The sequence below is a fragment of the Macrotis lagotis genome, chromosome 5, assembly GCF_037893015.1.
Source record: "Macrotis lagotis isolate mMagLag1 chromosome 5, bilby.v1.9.chrom.fasta, whole genome shotgun sequence".
Classification (NCBI taxonomy): domain Eukaryota; kingdom Metazoa; phylum Chordata; class Mammalia; order Peramelemorphia; family Peramelidae; genus Macrotis; species Macrotis lagotis.
The window spans coordinates 174801761-174821207 of NC_133662.1; the positions used below are offsets into that span (position 1 = coordinate 174801761).

The 19447-nt window shown below is 34.1% G+C and overlaps 1 protein-coding gene across 3 annotated transcripts in view; it reads right to left on the reverse strand.

Moving 5' to 3' along the window:
* Positions 1–19447, reverse strand: part of SERAC1 (serine active site containing 1) — a 96793-nt gene that overhangs the window by 72008 nt on the left and 5338 nt on the right. Inside the window, exons 2-7 of one of the 3 annotated variants that reach the window (XM_074187925.1) lie at positions 16863–16943; positions 10272–10363; positions 9414–9450; positions 8410–8546; positions 3241–3330; positions 899–1030 (exon numbers count right to left, since the gene is read on the reverse strand). In XM_074187925.1, coding sequence (XP_074044026.1) covers positions 899–1030; positions 3241–3330; positions 8410–8546; positions 9414–9450; positions 10272–10362 — 487 coding nt within the window. In that variant the 5' untranslated portion in view covers position 10363; positions 16863–16943. Of the gene's footprint in view, positions 1–898; positions 1031–3240; positions 3331–8409; positions 8547–9413; positions 9451–10271; positions 10364–11136; positions 11159–16862; positions 16944–19447 lie in introns of those variants that run through there. The other 2 variants (XM_074187926.1, XM_074187924.1) reach the window with 2 other exon arrangements.

A 19447-nucleotide genomic window follows, 5' to 3' on the forward strand; every position in this document is an offset into this window, starting at 1 on the left:
TCTCAATACCACTTCTATGTCAAAAGTCTCTGATACCATGACACTTCTTGGTATTCTGTCACCAACATTCAGGACTGCTCAGGATCACAGTACTTCAGTAATCTAAGTACAGAGGTTGGCTATAATATTTCAGGCCTGTTTAAAGGTTAATTCTAGTCACTTTGACTAGAGTATTAAAGTTAATTAAAGAGAAGATCTTAGTGTTGTTTTTAATTTGTTTATTATTGCCAATAACCAAAATATTCTCTGCTTAGGATTTTCTTTTTTCTCTTTATCTCTCTTGGAATAGAAATGAGAAGATAAAATAACAATAACAACATGATACTCAGAGAATAAAAGGTCCAGTGTTTATTTTTCTCCCACAAGAAAGGAGGTTCTTTAGTGCCATAGCATTATTAATTATTCTGTATTCTTCCATTAGCTCTTTCTGCTAAAACAATGGTGGTTACAAGGAATAATAGCATTGTTTCCAAACTCTGTCAAACAGAGTTTTAAAAAAAGAAAACAAACATATCCCTTATACCATGATGAAAGTTTTAAATTAACTTCTAATAGACACACTGAGCCACAAAATTAAAAAAGATCATCTTATATGAGTTAATAACCTTTGAAATAAGGAAATGGCAACATCATCAAGCATAACAAACACGATCAAGAATTTTTATCATGGAAACAGTCTGAAAATGTTCCATTTATAATGAAGAAAGAATACTCACTTTTCCTAATGTTTTTAATGCTAATATTTAAGTATATATTTTTATGAAGGAAAAAACACCTATATTCCTTTTCTTCCTTAACCATTAAATAAATCCCTACTGTTGTTTTTACAACAGCTATGCAAAAATCTAAATGACAATACTGCCATCTTTTCAAAAATAAGTCTTTAAGGAGATGTTACCATGCCAATAATGATTTGCTGCCATCTCTTTCACTGCCTGCAATCGAACCATTTTGTCATCTGATTTGCTCTTCTTTAGCAACAGCCATAAGCCATATTCATGATCTTCTAAATCAACTGTACAGAAGTGATCTTTGCAAAACAAAAGTAAGAAAGAGTTAAAGGATCAAAAAACATTTTTCTTCATACTTAGGAAAAAGAATTATGAATTTTAAATCTATGAATTTTAAAAATGAAAGTTTTTGAGGCAATGCAAGACTATACATGTGTTTTTTAATTAAAAGTAGTCCTAAGTGTGTTGCTATTGAATTGTTTTTCAGTGTCTAACTCTTAAGTTCCCATTTGGGGATTTTCTTGGCAAAGATAGTGGTTTTCCATTTCATTCTCCAGTTCATTTTACAGATGAGGAAACCGATATAAAGAAGGTCAAATGACTTCCCTGGGGTCACACAGTTTGTAAGGCTGGTTTTGAACACATGAAGTGAGTCTTCTGACTCCAGGCCCAGCACACTATACACTGTGGCAACTAGCTGCCAAGTCCTAATGTGTACCAATTCTATAATGGGAAATATTTTGATTTCACAAAAATCAGACGTAAAATCACTGATCAACCTACATGTCCACTGAACATTTGTTGCAGTAAATGTATTCATTAATTTAAACATATATTAGGTTATTACTATGTCAATGTCAATGCATCATGCTAGGCAAGAAGGAAAGATAAAAACACAATTCTTGTCTTCAAGAAGGAAGCATGGTTTAAAACAATAAACAATTTTAAGGTTTGTCTAGTGCTTTGTTTTAATCTTATTTGATTCCAATTAATAGTAGTATACTTCTGGGGCAGCTAGGTGGTACAATGGATAGAGCACTGGCCCTGGAGTCAGGAGGACCTGAGTTCAAATTCAGCTTTAGACACACCTAGCTGTCGCGACCTTGGGCAAGTTACTTAACCCATTGCCTTGTAAAAAAAAAAAAAGATAATAGTATCTCTCTGATTAAGTATTATTCCCATTTTACCAAGGAGGAAACATAAGGGCAAAAAAGTTAAGTGATGTTTTTTACTCAGGACAAACAACTATTAACAGATGAGAAATATCAACATATATATACATATATATACATATACATATATATATATATATATATATATATATATATATATATATATATATATATATTAGGTTTTTGCAAGGCAAATGGGGTTAAGTGGCTTGCCCAAGGCCACACAGCTAGGTAATTATTAAGTGTCTGAGGCAGGATTTGAACTCAGGTCCTCCTGACTCCAGGGCTGGTGCTTTATCCACTGCACCACCTAGCCTCACCAGTAGTCAATTATTAAAGAAGATGATGAATGAAATCAAAATTGAGGGCTTCAAACAGAAAAAAGAGACAGGAAGACTAGGAGGAAAAACAAAGAAAAATGACAAGGGATACACCATGAACATTATAAGAAAACTGCACAGACATTCACTTAGAATTAGAGGATAGGGCAAAAAACCAAACAGAATAATACAAGTACTGATAGAAAGTTGTTTGCTCACAAGCATACTGGGATTTTTCTCCAATGTGCCTATATAATCTAGGTCTGTCCAGGCATGGCTTTCATTTCACAAATAGGAGTATTGACAATTTCAGAGGGAGAATGGATTTAAGTGTTTTTGACAGGCTAAACAAAAAAAGAGGATTCAAAGATAACATGAGGGCCACGAGAAAGATAATGCAATTAAAAGATTTACTTATACACTATTAATAATTCTTATCCAATAAAACAGACACACACACACACACACACACACACACACACACATATAGAAAAACAATTCTTGATGTTCACAACAAGATAATCAATTTAGGTTAAAAGTCAAATTGGAAAAAATATAAAGAATGGTCCTTTGTATTCAGGTGTTCTGTAAGGTTAAAAAGAAATACTTTTCGCCACAATAAATTTTCAAAGTCCAGGAAATAGGACCATGGGCCCCAACCCAGGGAGCACTTGAATCTAGCTGGCAATATATACTGCCATTCTCTTTACTGCTTATGCTACAGTTTTTACTACAAAAAAAAAGAATTAGACCATGATTCCTTTCTTTGGAGGATGTCCACTACTGATAAGGCTGTCTCAAAAGGTAAATTGTGAAGGGCTTTGTTATGGAGCTTGTAATCTAAATTTGGCTTATAGCTATCAACACACTTCCCACAACCGAATATTGCTAGCAATTTTCAATTACTTGTGTTAATAAATGTTTTCCTTAAATGCAGTTAATTCTATGTTGATGAAAATGCAACCCTGGAGATGGAAACTAGATATTCCAAAGCTTCAGACTTTCTTAAGTACATACCATCAAAAGGATTCCGGAATATTTTTGCTGATGTTGCCAATACTTTTCTTAATGCTTTGTGAAGTTCCTTCCTTGCCTGGTATGTGATACCTGAATGAAATTAATTACAGATTTGATTAAAATTTAGCACTTTTGAAATTTTATTATTAATTATAATAAAACATTATAACTAGCAAAACAGTATTATTAATTATAATTAATAAAACAAAAAATGCACAAACTATATTCTAACAAATATCACTTAATATAAAAAATATAAAGGGCTGTAATTTTTCTATTTTATTCACTTTATTTTCCATTCAATAAATATGTATTACATGCCTGTATGTGCAAAGCATTACACTACCTACAGGAAAAAGAAATAAAAAGTCACCGTCCTCAAGGACTTCATGATCTAATTCCTTTCACACAACTATCATTAATGCTATCTGTTAAAGGTTACACAGAAGACAAAGGGTTACAGGTTCAAAAGTAAAATAGATTCTCAATATCAAGAAAAAAGTTAATGAGAATCTCTACATCAAAGACAGGATTTACTGTCAAAAAAAAAAAAAGCTTTTTGAAAAGTATCTCATTCTACCATGGTAATTTATAGATAACTGTGAAATATAAACATACTCAGTACAGAAGGCTGTCAGCTCCAATCGCCAGAATTTGGAATCAGGCAGAAGGATCAACATAAAAGAGATGATATAAGAAATGGATAATATAATAGGTATTTTAGCAATGAGATGAGGATATTTCACAAACTTACTAAAAGGAAATCATATATCAATGATCTGTAATTCTCTTAGTGTGGGAATTCTTTCCATCACTGCAGAATCCAGTTCATCTACAACCCATGCTTTTTTGGGGGGAGCTGCTTTTTTTTTTTAAAGACTGGTTCTGCCTATCTTGTCCACACTTCAAGTATAGGGGCTCTTCACATCCTATTCCACTACTCATTTTCAGGGGAAGTTAGACCTGCTCCATTTCTGACCTGAGTCAGTTTGAGCCTTCTTAGGCAATTTGATACCCAAAGTAGGACTCCACATAATAATGCTGAACTCAGTTCAGATACATGATTGGCATAGCTTACCGTACCATAGAATTCCCAAGTTCAAGAGATCCCCTATGCTCCTCCTCCAAGATAGTACCATCATGACTGGCTATAACCCAAAGTCTTGACCTGCCTGAGGTGCCAAGACTAGCTCATGGTCACATTGCTATTAAGTGTGAAAAATACAAGTCTACTTGACTCTAAATTCAGCATTTCATCTACTATGTCATGCTGCCTTTCTAAATGTTGAAGAAGATACCAAACAAAAGTATAACTAATTTAAGATGGGGGCAGCTAGGTGGCATAGTGGATAGAACACTGGCCCTGGAGTCAGGAGGACCTGAGTTCAAATGTGACCTCAGATGTTTAATAATTACCTAGTTGTGTGACCTTGGGCAGATCACTTAATCACACTGCTTTGCAAAAAACAAAAATAAAATAACTAATGTAAAATAACTGTAACTAATGAATTTTAATATGTCAAAACAAGAAGATAGTAGTCTACATGGTAGAACAAAAGGAAGAGACTGAAAGAGATTGAAAATTTGTCCCTTAAACATTGTTTAAGGGAACACAGTACAGAAGAAATAACGAACCTCAAGTTACAGGACCTCAGTTTGAAGTCCTGCTGACATTTACTGTCTAGGTCACCTTTGGCAAGTGATTTGATCACTGGAATCGTCTTCCTAATTTGAAAGATTAAAAAAAATGGACTAACTGGTCTCTGCAGTCTTTTCCAGTTCTAAATTTATGATCCTATGTCTTTCAATGTATACTTAAGACCACATATTTCCCAATTCTAATTTCAAAAATTATTTGTATATTTTTCAAAGAATGTAATCAACTAAAGATAAAATTAAGTATAAATTTTTTGGTTTGGGGGCTTTATAAACAAGCTGATGGAGCCACAATTATTAAAAGGGAGTCAGTTTCCTCATATACATTATAGAAATAGAAATAATAGAATAAAAATGACTACAAAAATAGACTAAAAAAATTCAAATTTTAAAATTAGCAGGAGTGTTAACTAAAAAAAAACTACAAACCAAATGAAATCAACTAAAATGCCAGAGAAGGAAAAGAAAACAACAAAAAGTGTCCCAAAAGACATCTCTTCAAATGGGCGAATTACACATTTAAAAATTAAACAAGAATTAATATTAGTAAGGAAATCATGGAAAGCCAATGTGACATAGTAGAAAGCAAGATTCAATCAGGAAGCCCTGAGTTCAAGCCCTATCTCTTAAACATCATGGTTCAATACCCCGGACAAGTCACCTAAACTTCTTGTCCTAGGTAACAATCCAAAGTCCCTAAATTGCAGTGAAGCAAGTAGAGTCAATATTATGTTCTACTGTGGCAGACACAAACCTACAGTTAACACAGGTACTTTACTAGGGTATTTAATTTTTAAAATCTCTTTTACAACACTTAAATTCTTTTATTCCAACATTCTATATCCACCCAGAAACCTTCAAATTAAGATTAATAGTACCTTGAAGATGGGAAGGTCACCACCCTTAAGGAACTGACAACAGTACTCTAATTTTCATGACATTGATATCTTCCATTGTACTTAATTGGCATTCTAATTCAGAAATTAATATCCTGTGAACTTGATAAGAGTAAAATAATTTCAACAGCCTAATCATCACTAGACAAACCAACAAAATCAAATTTCTAAACTTTACCTTGAGATTCAGTCTCAAACAGATATCCTATTTTCATTTTGCATTAGGGAATAACATATTTGGGGTAAAGGTAAAAGACCCAAATTTTTATCTTTAGCCAATTTCCAGGAATATGGTCCTCTAAGTGATATTTCCCTTAGAATAAGTAGCTCTAGGGGCAGCTAGGTGGTGCAGTAGATAAAGCATGGAAGTCAGGAGAACCTGAGTTCAAATCTGGCTTCAGACACTTAATAATCGCCTAGCTGTGTGACCTTAGGTAAGTCACTCTTAACCCCATTGTATTAAATAAACTTTTTAAAAAAGAATAAGGAGTTCAAATTTGGAGCTATGCCCAAAGGGCAATAAAACTATGCATACTCTTTGATCCAGCAATACTACTACTAGATTGATATCTCAAAGAGATCACAATAAAGAGGGTGAAAACACCGACATGTACGAAAATAATTATAGCAGCTCTTTTTGCAGTGGCAAAGAATTGGAAAATGAGGGGATGTCCATCAATTGGGAAATGGCTGAACAAGTTGTAGTATATGAATATGATGGAATATTACTGTTCTGTAGGAAATCATGAGTGGGAAGTATACAGAAAAGCCTGAAAAACTGCATGAACTGAGGCTGAGTGAAATGAACAGAACTACTCATTAACAGCAACACAGCCTGATGAATAACTACAATAGACTTAGCTCCTTTCAGAAGCAAAGAACAAAGACAATACTTAAGGATTTTCGATGAAAAATACTATCCACATTCACAGAAAGAACTATGGAGTCTGAATGCAGACTAAAGTATACAATTTCAATTTTTAAAATTTGTTTTTATGTTTTTCCCCCTCACATTGTTTTTCCCTTTTGTTAAGATTATTCTTTTAAAACATGACTAGTATATAAATATGTTTAACAGTTATACATGTACAACCTATATCAGATTATTTGCTGGCAAGGGGGGAAGGGGCACAGAAGTAAGGGAGAAAAATCTGGAACTCCAAATCTTACCAAAAAAATGAATGTTGAAAAGTATTTTTGCAAAAAGTTGGAAAAAAAAAATTTTAATGGGGGGGGGAAGTATAAACAGTTCATCCAAAACACAGTAACCACTTCTATTAAAAATACCAAAGAGCATAGAAATAAATGGAGTTCTCCTCAACAAAATGACAAATATCTAGCTATTGATCTATCTATAATCATCAGCTAGCATTATTTCTGATGCCTTTCCAATGAGATCAGAGATGCCCAATAATACCATTATTATTCAATATCATACTAGAAATGTTAGTTTTGCAATAAAAGGAGAAAAAGAAACTAAAGGAATTAGAACAGACAATGAGGAAACAAAACTATCACTCTTTGCAGATGATATGATGGTCCATTTAGAGAATTAACTAAAAACCACTTGAAATAATAAACTTAAACTTTAGCAAAGTTGCAGGATATAAAATAAACTCACATAAATCATAAGTATTTTATACAACTAACAAAGTCCAAATAGCAAGAGATAGCAAGAGAAATTTCATTTGAAAAAACTATAAACAATATAAAATACTTAAGAGTCTACCTATCAAAATAAACCAAGGAATTATGAACACAATTACAAAATATTTTTCATATAAATCAGTCAGATTTAAACAATTGGAAAGATATTAATTGCTCAAGGGTAGGTTGAAGAAAAATAATAAAAATGACAATTTTGCCTAAATTAATCTATTTCATGCCATATTAATCAAACTACCAAAAATTGTTTTATAGCTAGAAAAAAATAACAAAATTAACCTGCAAGAATAAAAGTGGTCAAGAATATCAAGGGAATTAATGATCAAAAAAATGCAAAGGAAGGGGTCCAGACATCAGATATCAAATTCCGTTATAAAGTGGTAATCAACAAAATTTTCTGGTATAGGTTAAAATTGAGAATCAGTGAAATAGTGAATCAGTGGACTAGATTAGGTACATGATACACAGTAGTAAATAACCCTAATAATCTAGTGTTTGATAAATCCAAAGACCCAAGCTTCTAGGACAAGAACTCACTATTTAATAAAAACTATTAGGAAAACTGGAAAATAGTATGACACAAATCTTTTATTTATTGTTTTATGATCAAAGTTTGCTATCTTCAATTTTTAAAAGTAGTCTTATGTATTATGTAGTCTTTTTTCTACTCTAATTTTTTTTCCCCCTCTTTGGATTTGATTCTTCTTTCACAACATGATAAAAATGGATCCATGTTTAACATGGTTATACAAGTGTAGCTTATAATAAATTGTTTTCTGTCATGGGGAGGGGAGAGAGAGAAGAAAGGGAGGGAGAAAAATGTAAAACTTAAAACCTTGCAAAAAAAAATGATTGTTGAAAACTACCACCACATATAGTCGGAAAAATAAATAAATAAAATATTTTTTAAAAAGTATTTTAAAACACAAACATACTTTTCCCATAAACTTACCTTGATTTTCTCTTTTATCTAAAGAAACAGCATCTAAATATATATAAGATTTCAGTTTTTCCTTTTCGACTACTTGGGTATCTAGTGTCAAAGATTTCTTCAAGGCCAGAACTTCGTATGTAATAAATAAAGAACCTCTTAAAAAAACAAAAAAACTAATATAAACTTGATATCTAAGCATAAAAAAGCTGTACTTTTTGAGAAAGCATTTAAATCAATTTTTAACATTAAGTTTGTCATGCATCCAAGAATTAAGTATGCATCTGTTGTTTGAAATGATCTACAGTTATTCCAGGAATCATTTGAAAGCCCAAACAGAATAGAGTCCAGAACTTAAATCACAATATCTATTCTCTCAGTCTTGCTCTGAAATTCCTGTATCTACATTAAACAAGAAAGATAAGGCAGACCAACATAGTAAATGGCTTCGTGGGATCAGAGATCAAAACTGAAAAGGGACTTCAGTGGTCATTCAGGCTAAATATTATGTAAGGAGGTTAGGAAACTTTCCCTGATGATATATGTAATATCAGAAGTAAGGTATGAAGACAGGTTCAGAATCCAGACCTAGTGTTCTTTTCACTAGACTATGCTATTTTTTATGTATAACAAGATGCCTGACTGACTGCATTTATTTTAGCTACATTCCTGAATACACAACTCTACATTTAGAGAAATTATGCTACATATGTAAAAAAAAACCTGACCTTTGGCTCAGAATAAGGCAAAGAAAAACAAATAGCAAGTCAACTTTTTGCCTTATATTTCCATCCCATATTTCTAATTATAAGAAAAGAAAGAGTTTTAGTGAGATAAGAAATCTTATTTCATTACTTTCGGCTTGTAAGAAAGATGGTTATACTAATTTAAAAAATAATGTTAAAATAGCATGTAACTAAAATGTTAATATATTAAAACTCAGTATTTCTGTAATTAATTCCACAGAAAACAATGATTTAAGATATAAATACCAGCAAAATCAATATGTAATTGTTAATATTTACCCTAGAATAAGTGGTCCAGTAAATTTTATAACATTTCCTTAAAAAGAAGAAAAAAGATAATTAACACATAGAAAAACTTGACAGAATACAAGCAGAAGTATGACTTTCTATCGATCTAAATGAGTAAGGATTTATCTTTCCCTAGTAGGACAAACTGCCATCATTAGCATACAGCTCCTAATCTTTAATCTACAGTCTAACATATAGCTCCACAGAGTAGAAACATATGTCTAATATGTCTACAGATTCTATTCTTACCCACATAGCAATTCTTCATATTCCCTTTACCATTATAATGCTAAATACCCTCAGATTCTCATTCTCAAATGAAAATGATAAAACCTTAGAATCAGAAGGACTTTAGATGTCATCATTTCCAATCTTCTTCTGAACACAAGGAATCTCTTCCATAAGAACCCTCAACAAAGGAAAGGAGCATGGTTTGGCAAAGGTCCAAGCAGGTTTTGGACTCAAAACATTTAGAGGTAGGACCCTCCTTTCCTTCTCTTCAATCCCCTGACACCAGGAAACCCTTTGTGTGCCAAGGCTGCCTTGGAAAGAGTTGTTTTCCTAGCATTCAAACTTGATACAAAATATTTAAAATGGAAGCTATGATTTTATATATGTGTATATATATATATATATTTACGTATATATATATATATATGTATATATATAAATTTTCAGAAATATTAAAGTTAAATGAGCATTTGTGAGAATTCTAATCACCCTGCACAGTAGTATTTCTATATGGAATTGTACTGTATTCCAAACTCTAAAACACTGGCTTACAAAGCAAATATTTGGAAATTACGGACTGGTTATAATCACATAATTACATTTTTCACAAGTACTCACGGATATCTTTCCAGTACAAATCACTTTTTGGAGGGGATGTAGAGGCTCCTATTCTTCTGTAACAAATTATACAACATGTTGCCAGGGACATTCTGTACAAATAGAATAAATGATAGAGGTTATTTAATTTATACTTTATTACCATTTCTCCTAAAAATAGGCCCCAATATTATCATCAACAATAAAGAAACTCCTCCCCTTTTTTGTTTTTTTGCTAGGCAATGGGGTTAAGTGACTTGTCCAAGGTCACACAACTAGGTAATTATTAAGAGTCTGAAGTCACATTTGAACTCAGGTCCTCTTAACTCCAGGGCCAGTGCTCTATCCACTGTGCCACCTAGCTATCCCAACAAACCTTTGTGAATCAAGGGAGTTTGATTTTTCTGGACTAGAAAAAAAAAAACACCTTAATAAAACAAGCTTGCTTTTTCTCAAGCATCCATTCCTCTGGGGGAAAAATCCCTTATTCAATTAAGACAAACTTCATAGAATATTAGTTTATTTTCTAGCATAATCTTCTCCAAATTGTGATCATTTGTGAGATATCAAAGACAGGAGGCAGAGTCAAGCTTGTGGAATAGCAAGAAACAATTATAGCCAGCTCCCTCACAAAATTCCTCCAAAACAAATCAGACCAAAACTTAATGAAGAAATCCAAGAAAAAGTCACAGTAAATGATTTTTCCCACCCCAAGTGACAAATGTATACAGACAAGAGAAGTCTGAAGATCACGTCTTGCCAAGAGCATGCTGCATGAGGCACTCCAGCACAAGGAAGAAGCTAAGCTCCAAGACAAAAACAAGTCTCAGATTCATAGTGGGCAGCAAGACAGAAACAGAAGTCATTTGGCAGTTTTGACACTTACTACTCAGATCCAGAGCAGAATGTGCCCAGAGATAGCATTCTGAGGGTAATGTGCAGAGGTAATGAACACCTGGCTGGGAGGAAAAGAGTTAGCAAGTTCAGAAGCAAGCACCAGCATTGTGGCTCAGACAAGATGGGCAGAGCAGGGGCCCAATTCTAACTTTAAGAACAACTTGCACAGTTATGGTAGAGAAATGGTCAAGAATGGGAAGCACAAGGTACTCTAACTCCAAACTAGCAAAGGTTCCAAGCTGTGCCCAAGTAGCTAAATTCAACAGCACTCTTCCATTACTCAGACCGAAAGGGAATGGTAAGAGAAAAAGCAATTATATGGCATCTACCATATTTCAGATGTTGTGCTAATCTCATTTCATCCTCATAACTGGGCATGTTTGCTATTATTATCCCCATTTTATAGATGAGGAAATTGAGGCAGATAGAAATTAAGTGATTTGAATAGGGTGATACAGCAAATGTTAAAGGCCAAATATTTATTTAGGTTTTCTTGGTTCTAAGCCCAGCACTCTCTGTTGTACCATCTGCAACCAACCTAAACCCAGGTTAAGAATTTATAAGGTGGGCATGGGGGGATGGGGAGGAGAGAGAGTTCACAGTGCCAAGCCTCATTAAGACTTTACCCAGGATCTCACTACTCAGGAATCACTGAAAGTGACGAGTGCCCAACCTAGACTGTCCTGAGATACTGAATAACAAGATTCTCAATATCCCAAGAAAACAGCCCTAGGAAGGCAATTCTCAGATTAAGAAATCAATTCTATCTATAGTCATATTAAAAAAGCCCTAAATCAGCTATTTTTCATGACTATAGATTGCTTTGATTTGATTAGAGAAATGCAAATTAAACCATCTCTTGACATCTGTCAGATTGGTCAATATGACTAGAAAGGGAAATGGCCAATGTTTGAGGGAATGTAAGAAAACTGGGACACTAATGCATTGTTGGTGGAGCTGTGAATAATCTAATCTTTTTGGAGAGCAATTTGGAATTATACCAAAGAGCAATAAAACTATACTCTCTTTGATCCAGCAATACCATTACCAGGTCTGTATCCTGAAGAGATCATGAAAAAGGATAAAAATCCCAGAGGTACAAAATATTCATAGCAGCTTTATGTATTGGTAAAGAATATTGGGGGGGGTGTCCATCTATTGGGGAATGGCTGAACAAATTGAGGTATATGAATGTGATGGAACACTACTGTTCTACAAGAAATCATGAGGGATGGGATTTCAGAAGTGCCTGGAAAGAATTGCATGAACTGATGCTGAGTGAAGTGAGCAGAACCAGAAGGGCATTGTATACCCTAACAGCAGGGGATGATGACCATTATGATGAACTTGTTCATTTCAGTAGTACAATAATCAAAGACAATTTTAAAAGACTTGTAATGGAAAACAGCATCCATATACAGAGAAGGAACTGTGGGATTTAAATGCAGGCCAAAGTTTATTATCTTCAATTTCTGAAGGTTGTCTTGTGTATGATGTCATTTTTTTCTCTCTAATATTTTCTTTCTTCCATTTGGATTTGGTTCTTCTCTCATAACATGATCAGTATGGATCTATTGTTTTAGCAGGGTTGTAGGTGTAGAGCCTATATCAGATTGCTTTCTGTCAGCAGGAGAGGGAAGGAGGAAAGTAAGGGAGGGAAAGGAGATGTGGGACTCAGAACTTTGCAGAAGGGGTGATTGGTGAAGGCTGCCGTTTCAGTTGGAAAGTTAGAAACATGAATAAATAAAATATGTAAAAAAGAAAGAAAACAGCCCCTAGAACCAGCCCAGTCCTTATTTCAGAAGTTTGTAAAGCTTTGGCCTAACATAAGTTCAAAGTCAGGAAGTAGGCTGGAAGAATAAGCAAAAAAGAATCTCACCATAGAAAGGTATTATTATGGTGATAGGGATGTTCAAAACACAAACCAAAAAAAGGGAATTACTTCAAAAAATCTACAAGACTCAAAGATAAATATACCCTGGGCACAAATTTACCTATAATTCCTGAAACTGATGAAGCAGGAATTTTTTTTAAGTTAAAAAACGGTTTTTGTAAATAAAACAAGAGAGCTAGAGTAAAAAACAGAAAAAGAAATGATAAGGAAATTAATAGCTTGGCACAGGAAGTACAAAACTGTGCCCATACACCAAACTCCATGATAATTAGAACGGACCAAACAGAAAACACAAGAAAACAGGAAATATTAAAACAAAATCAAAAGGCATTAGAAAATGTAAAATATCTCATACAAAAATAACAGATCAAGTCTTGTTATCTCTTATACTTTTTTGTTTCTTCCTTAAGGATGGAATTTCTCTCTCATCACACTCAATTAGGTGCATTTTTTTTTTTGGTTTTTGCAAGGCGAATGGGGTTAGTGGCTTGCCCAAGGCCACACAGCTAGGTAATTATTAAGTGTCTGAGGCTGAATTTGAACCCAGGTACTCCTGACTCCAGGGCCAGTGCTCTATCCAGTGCACCACCTAGCCTCCCTCATCACACTCAATTTGGAACAATGTACAAACATGGAAACAAAATAAAGACTGACAGCTTGCTTTCCATGGGGGGGGGGGGGGGGTGTAAGATTGGGAGAAAAATTGTAAAACTCAAATAAAAAAAATAATAGATCAAGTAGGGAACTGACTGAAGATTCCCTGGTCCATCAGAATGTCATGGCCAAAACAAGAGTTGAAATATATTTCAAGAAATCATAAAACTGCACAGATAGCTTAAAATCAGAGATCAAACTGCAAACAGAATCCACAGTCACCTCCAGAAAGAAGGTCCCAAATGGAAAACTCCTCAAATCATTATGGTCAAAATTCAGACTTTCTAAGCCAATGAAAAATTATTGCAAACAGTCACAAAGAAAGAATTAAAATACTAAGAAGCCCAATCAGGATCATATACTATTTAAAAACTAACAAGATAAAGGAGGAAAGATTTTAAAATACCATATTCTAGAGGGCAAAGAATATAAGTTTACAACCAAGAATAACAAACCCAGTAAAACTGAGTGTATTCCTAGAGGGAAAATGGATCTTTAATGAAATTAAACAATCCCTAGTATTCTTGATGAAAAGATCAGAGTTGTTTAGAAACTTTGAAGTACAAACACAGGAGTTAAAAGAAAAATAAAAAGTTAAAAATGAGTAAACAATTATAATGAATCAAAGATAAACTATTTGCATTCTAATATAGGGAGATGATACATGTGTCCCCTTCAATCCTTTTTGTCATCAGAGTTCAGAGGAAATCTATTTAGACCAAAGGCTTTGGGAGTGCTTCTATTTTATCTTAATGATTTTAAAAGAAGACTAGAAAGGGAAGAGGAAGCAAACACTAACAGGAAAGAAAAAAGTATAGGAAAGATGGCAATAAAGTCTGAGAAGGGATTAGAAAGCTCTGGCAGAACACAGTGGAAAGTGGAATAATGAATAAGGGAGAGGCAGAAATATTATCTAACAGCAGTGAGGACCCAGTGTAAGTTAGATGCCATATATCTGTAGAGGATCTAGTCAGAATGAGAACATGATTTTCTCCATCTTTGTTCAGAATGTATGTATAGAAGCAAAAACAGTGGATGCTGAGAGTTAAATAAGGCTGAGGCTTAACAGGGCACCAGTGACAATCTAAGGTTCAACAAGGGTTCAATATGGTTAAAAGAGGAGAAAGGGGCTAATGAAGATGGCCTAGGAGAAAACTGAGGATTGAGGGACTGAAGATCAAGGTACAGATGAAAGATAGGGTTTGGAAAGGGAAGGCCAAGGGAGAAGTAGAAAGACAAAAGATTAAGGTCAAAACTGGGGATTTCAAAATTCTTGAACATGGAGATTTGTGGGTGATGGCAAGGTCAATGATATAACCATCTTTGTGTGTAAGTCAAATAGCGTGGAGGAGTAGGTCAGGGGAAGTTAGTAATTTGAGGAATTAACTGGTTATGGTATTTGAGGGGGAGGCAGTATGTGTGTTCAAATCCCCTAGCATGTGAGCAAAATGAGGCCAGAACCAGAACATTGTACACCATAACAGTAACACTGTGTGATGATCAACCAAGATAGTCTTAGCTGTCTCAGCAATACAGTGATCCAAGACAATTCCAAAAGATTTTTGATAGACAATGCCATCCTCATCCAGAGAAAAAACTGTGGAGTCTAAATGCAGATCAAAGCAAAATTTGTTTTTTTTTCTCATGGTTTTCCCCTTTTGTTCTGATTCTTCTTAATCAACAAGATTAATATGGAAAATATGTTTGTATATATGATTGTACATGACTGTAAAAGGCATAACTTATATCATATTACTTCCTGTCTTAGGAAGGAAGTAAGGGAAGGGAGAAAAATTTGGAACTCAGAATCTTGCAAAAGTGAATGCTGAGGTGTGGCTAGGTGGCACAGTAAATAGAGCACTGACCTAGAGTCAGGAGGACCTGAGTTCAAATTTGACCTCAGACACTTAATAATTACCTAGCTGTGTGGCCTTGGGCAAACCACTTAACCCCATTTTCCTTGCAAAAACCTTAAAAAAAGTGAGTGCTGAAAACTATCTTTACATATAATTAGAAATAATAAAATACTATTATTTTTAAAAAGAAACCACAAATTTCTATTTCTAAACTATTTTAGAATAGAATTGTTCAGATTAGAACTAGTTCCTTCCTCTTAATAAGATAATAGGAAACTTGGGAAGGATCCCAAGGACTGCTGAACAGTGTATAAGACTAAGATAAAAACCCTCTGAAAAAAAGGCTAAAAGGAACCAGTGGTTATGTGCTTTAAGGAAGATAAGTTGGAAGAAGACTTTGTAATAATCTTTAAATTTGTGAATAAATATTGCATTAATGAGAAAAAAGAAAAAACGTCCCCCCAGTACAAAGTGGGATTTGGGAGGAGAAAAATTACAAGTCAGTTACTGAAAATGCTGAGGAAGGAAGGATAGTGACCTGAGTAATCAGAATAAAAAAAAATTGATCAGCTTACTACTCTACATGAATTATATAACACAGAGGGGGAAAGGTGAAATATTGCGTTGAATTTTTAAAAATTATCTTTTATTTATTTTTTAATTTTCAATTTAGTTTTTTTATATCTTATTTTTTTAATTTTTCCTGGTGGAAGACCAAGATATAGTTTTATTAGATTTTTAATTCTAAATATTTCTCCCTCTCCCTTCCTCTTATTTTTTCTTCCCCTTTCCCTTTTTCTCTTCCTCAAGATAGCAAGCATGTGCTATCATGCTAAACATATTTCCATATTAGTCATGTGCCACATTTATTCTTGGGTGGAAATATGAATGGGTCTAGGAAAAATAAGGACTTTATACCCAGGTTCTCCTCTCCCAAACTCTTCATTTTTTTTCCCTTTTCACAGTCCCTACTATATACCTCCTATATAACATCCTGTCCCCCTTCCTCTTCTCAGTTCTCCTCAAAATCTACTTTCAGGAAAAGGTCTGTTATGATTCATTTACATCTTTGTCTGAATTTAAGCCAATTATTATTATCTCTCTAAGAGTGTTTTAATTTTCTCCTAAAAACAGATCTTTTGGGGGCAGCTAGATGGTTCAATGGATAGAGCACACCATGGAGACAGGGAGGACCTGAGTTCAATTCCGAGCTCAGATACTTAATCATTATCTAGCTGTGTGACCTTTGGCAAGTCACTTAACCCTATTACCTTGCCAAAAAAAAAACTTAAAAAAATACTAAAAACAAACCTTTTGCTGTCCAATTAAAGACTGTTTTCTCCCTCCAAGGAGAGGTCCTCTGTAGGTGGACCAGAGAATTGGTTCCAGACCCTAATAGGAGAAACATCAGACATAATCAAGAGATTCCTGACCTGAAAAAGAGATGTGGACCTTTGCTCATTCTGTTCCTTAAACAGGGAATGTTTTCCTTATATTTATTTACTTATTGAATTTATACTTCTTCTCTAAAGTCATCTCCTATATGACATCCTCCATGCAGCCTACCTTGACCCTTGGATTGTGACATTCTTTTCCCTTCACATGGCACTGTTTTGTAACTTTTTTTTAAGATCTAAAAAAATTATCTTTTAAACAAAAATTAATATCTTTCCTCCTTTCCTTTCAACTTATAGTACTTCAATACCTGAAAAAATTCTCATAAACAAAACAAACCTAAAGTTAAAATATCAAATAAATAAAAAGGTCTAATTTTCTAAATATTATATTAATGATGAGATGGGAGAACAAGATATGCATTTGTTCAACAAACCACATACTCAGCACCTGACCCAATACTTCAAGGTATATGTTGTTGGGAGTCACAAGAGATCCAAAACTCCATAATCCCAGATCTATATACAATAAAATTGTTCACAAAATAGTTTTTGTACATTTCTTATGGCACTTGTTATAGCCTTATGTACTATGGGAGTTGAGAAGTCAAAGTGAGTTTCCACTGGAGAGGATCAAAGATTTAACTCTTGAAGTATAAGTATGATTTGATGAAGATGGAGAGGAAAGTATTCCAGAAAGACTTAATGAAAGGGAAAATGATAGGAATGCAAGAAGAATGTTTAAGGAATAGAGAAACTAGGATAGTTTGTCTGCTGTACCACATACAGAAAGAATAAAAAATAAAAATTAGAAAGGCAGCTGGATTCAAAAAGTAGAGAATAATGGGGGCGGCTAGGTGGCATAGTGGATAAGGCACCGGCACTGGAGTCAGAAGTACCTAGGTTCAAATCTGGTCTCAGACACTTCATAATTACCTAGCTGTGTGGCCTTGGGCAAGCCACTTAACCCCGTTTGCCTTGAAAAAAAAAAACTAAAAAAAAAGAAAAGTAGAGAATATTAAATGACAAATTAAGCTGGGCTTTTAAATTCAATTTGTACTGGACAAACATTTAAGTTTTTTGATCAAGTGGTCAGAGTATATGATTCCAGTTATATTTAAAGGATTATTTCCCTGGCAAGAGTCTGCAGGACAAATTGAGAGGGAAAGTAGAGTGCCTGGCAGAGAGAAGACATTTAATAAATATCTGCATGCTGGACTGATTTATTGGAGAGCCTAGTGTCACAATCAATTAGGAGGCTACCACAATAATTCCAGAAGAACAGGAAAAGAGGGAATGGAGAAATGAACAATCAATAATCTTGGGCAATGTTCTGGACTAAGTAAGAAAACAGCGAAGAATCAAGAAAGTCTGATCTTTGAAACTGCCTGGGAAAATGGCAGAAAAAATAATAAAAATAAAGAAATTCGAAGAGTATAAGACCCTCTTCTGATTCACATCACAATTAAACAGAGGTAAAGAGCATAATAATCAGAGGTCACTTGCTTCTTGCTAAATGACTTTGGAAAAATTACTTTCTTTGTCACAGATACCACGCAATAAGAACAAATATAAATTTCTGAATCATTATATGTATATGCTATATGTTTATGTATTCATTTTTAACAATTATCTCTAAACTTCACAGGTCCTACTAAACAAAACTTCTCCTAACACCATTACCTGACATGGTTCCACTGCTGACAACAATGCTGTTCGAATCTGCAGGTAAAAATTAGAAGGCTATTTCCACAGTCCTCAGACTCCTTTTGATAACCAGGAAAATCCTAAACAACAGGTATTCTAGACTAAGTATTGTTTTCATCACCCTGGAGCCATATTGGTATAGTACTCCACCCTTGGTTATAATCAATAAATGCTATCCCAAGACCCTAAAAACTAATGGTAAATAAAATCATTCTTCATGAGAAATATATGAAAGCTGGGCTCCTGAGTTTTTTTTTTTTAATGGTCAATAACTTATCTAGGTCAACAAATGATTTCTCTACAAGTTTTGAATCATTTTGATTTTTAATGATACCTCTCAGCTTCCTTTTCTTATTGATTAGGCTCAGTATAGAACCCTCTTCTCTTTTCTCTCCATACTCCTTACCATCTCCTTGCAAGTGAATCCATCAGAAACTTTAATCTTCTTCTGAGTTCCAAACCTCATCCAAAACTATCTTATAGTTCATTTCAAACTGAATGCCCACATCTCAAATTCAACATACTAAAACAGAAATCATTCTTTTTCCCTAAACCTACTTGTTGTACAAACTACCTATTATTGCCTCTTTCTTTCTTTCTTTTTTGCAAAGCAATGGGATCAAGTGACTTGCCCAAGGTCACACAGTTAAAAAAGTATTCATTGTCTGAGGCCACATTTGAACTCAGGTCCTCCTGACTCCAGGGAGAGTGCTCTACCACTGTTCTACCTAGCTGCCTTCTACCCTATTATTGTGGACAGTGGTGCTAGCCTTCTAGTAACTAGATTGAAGACCT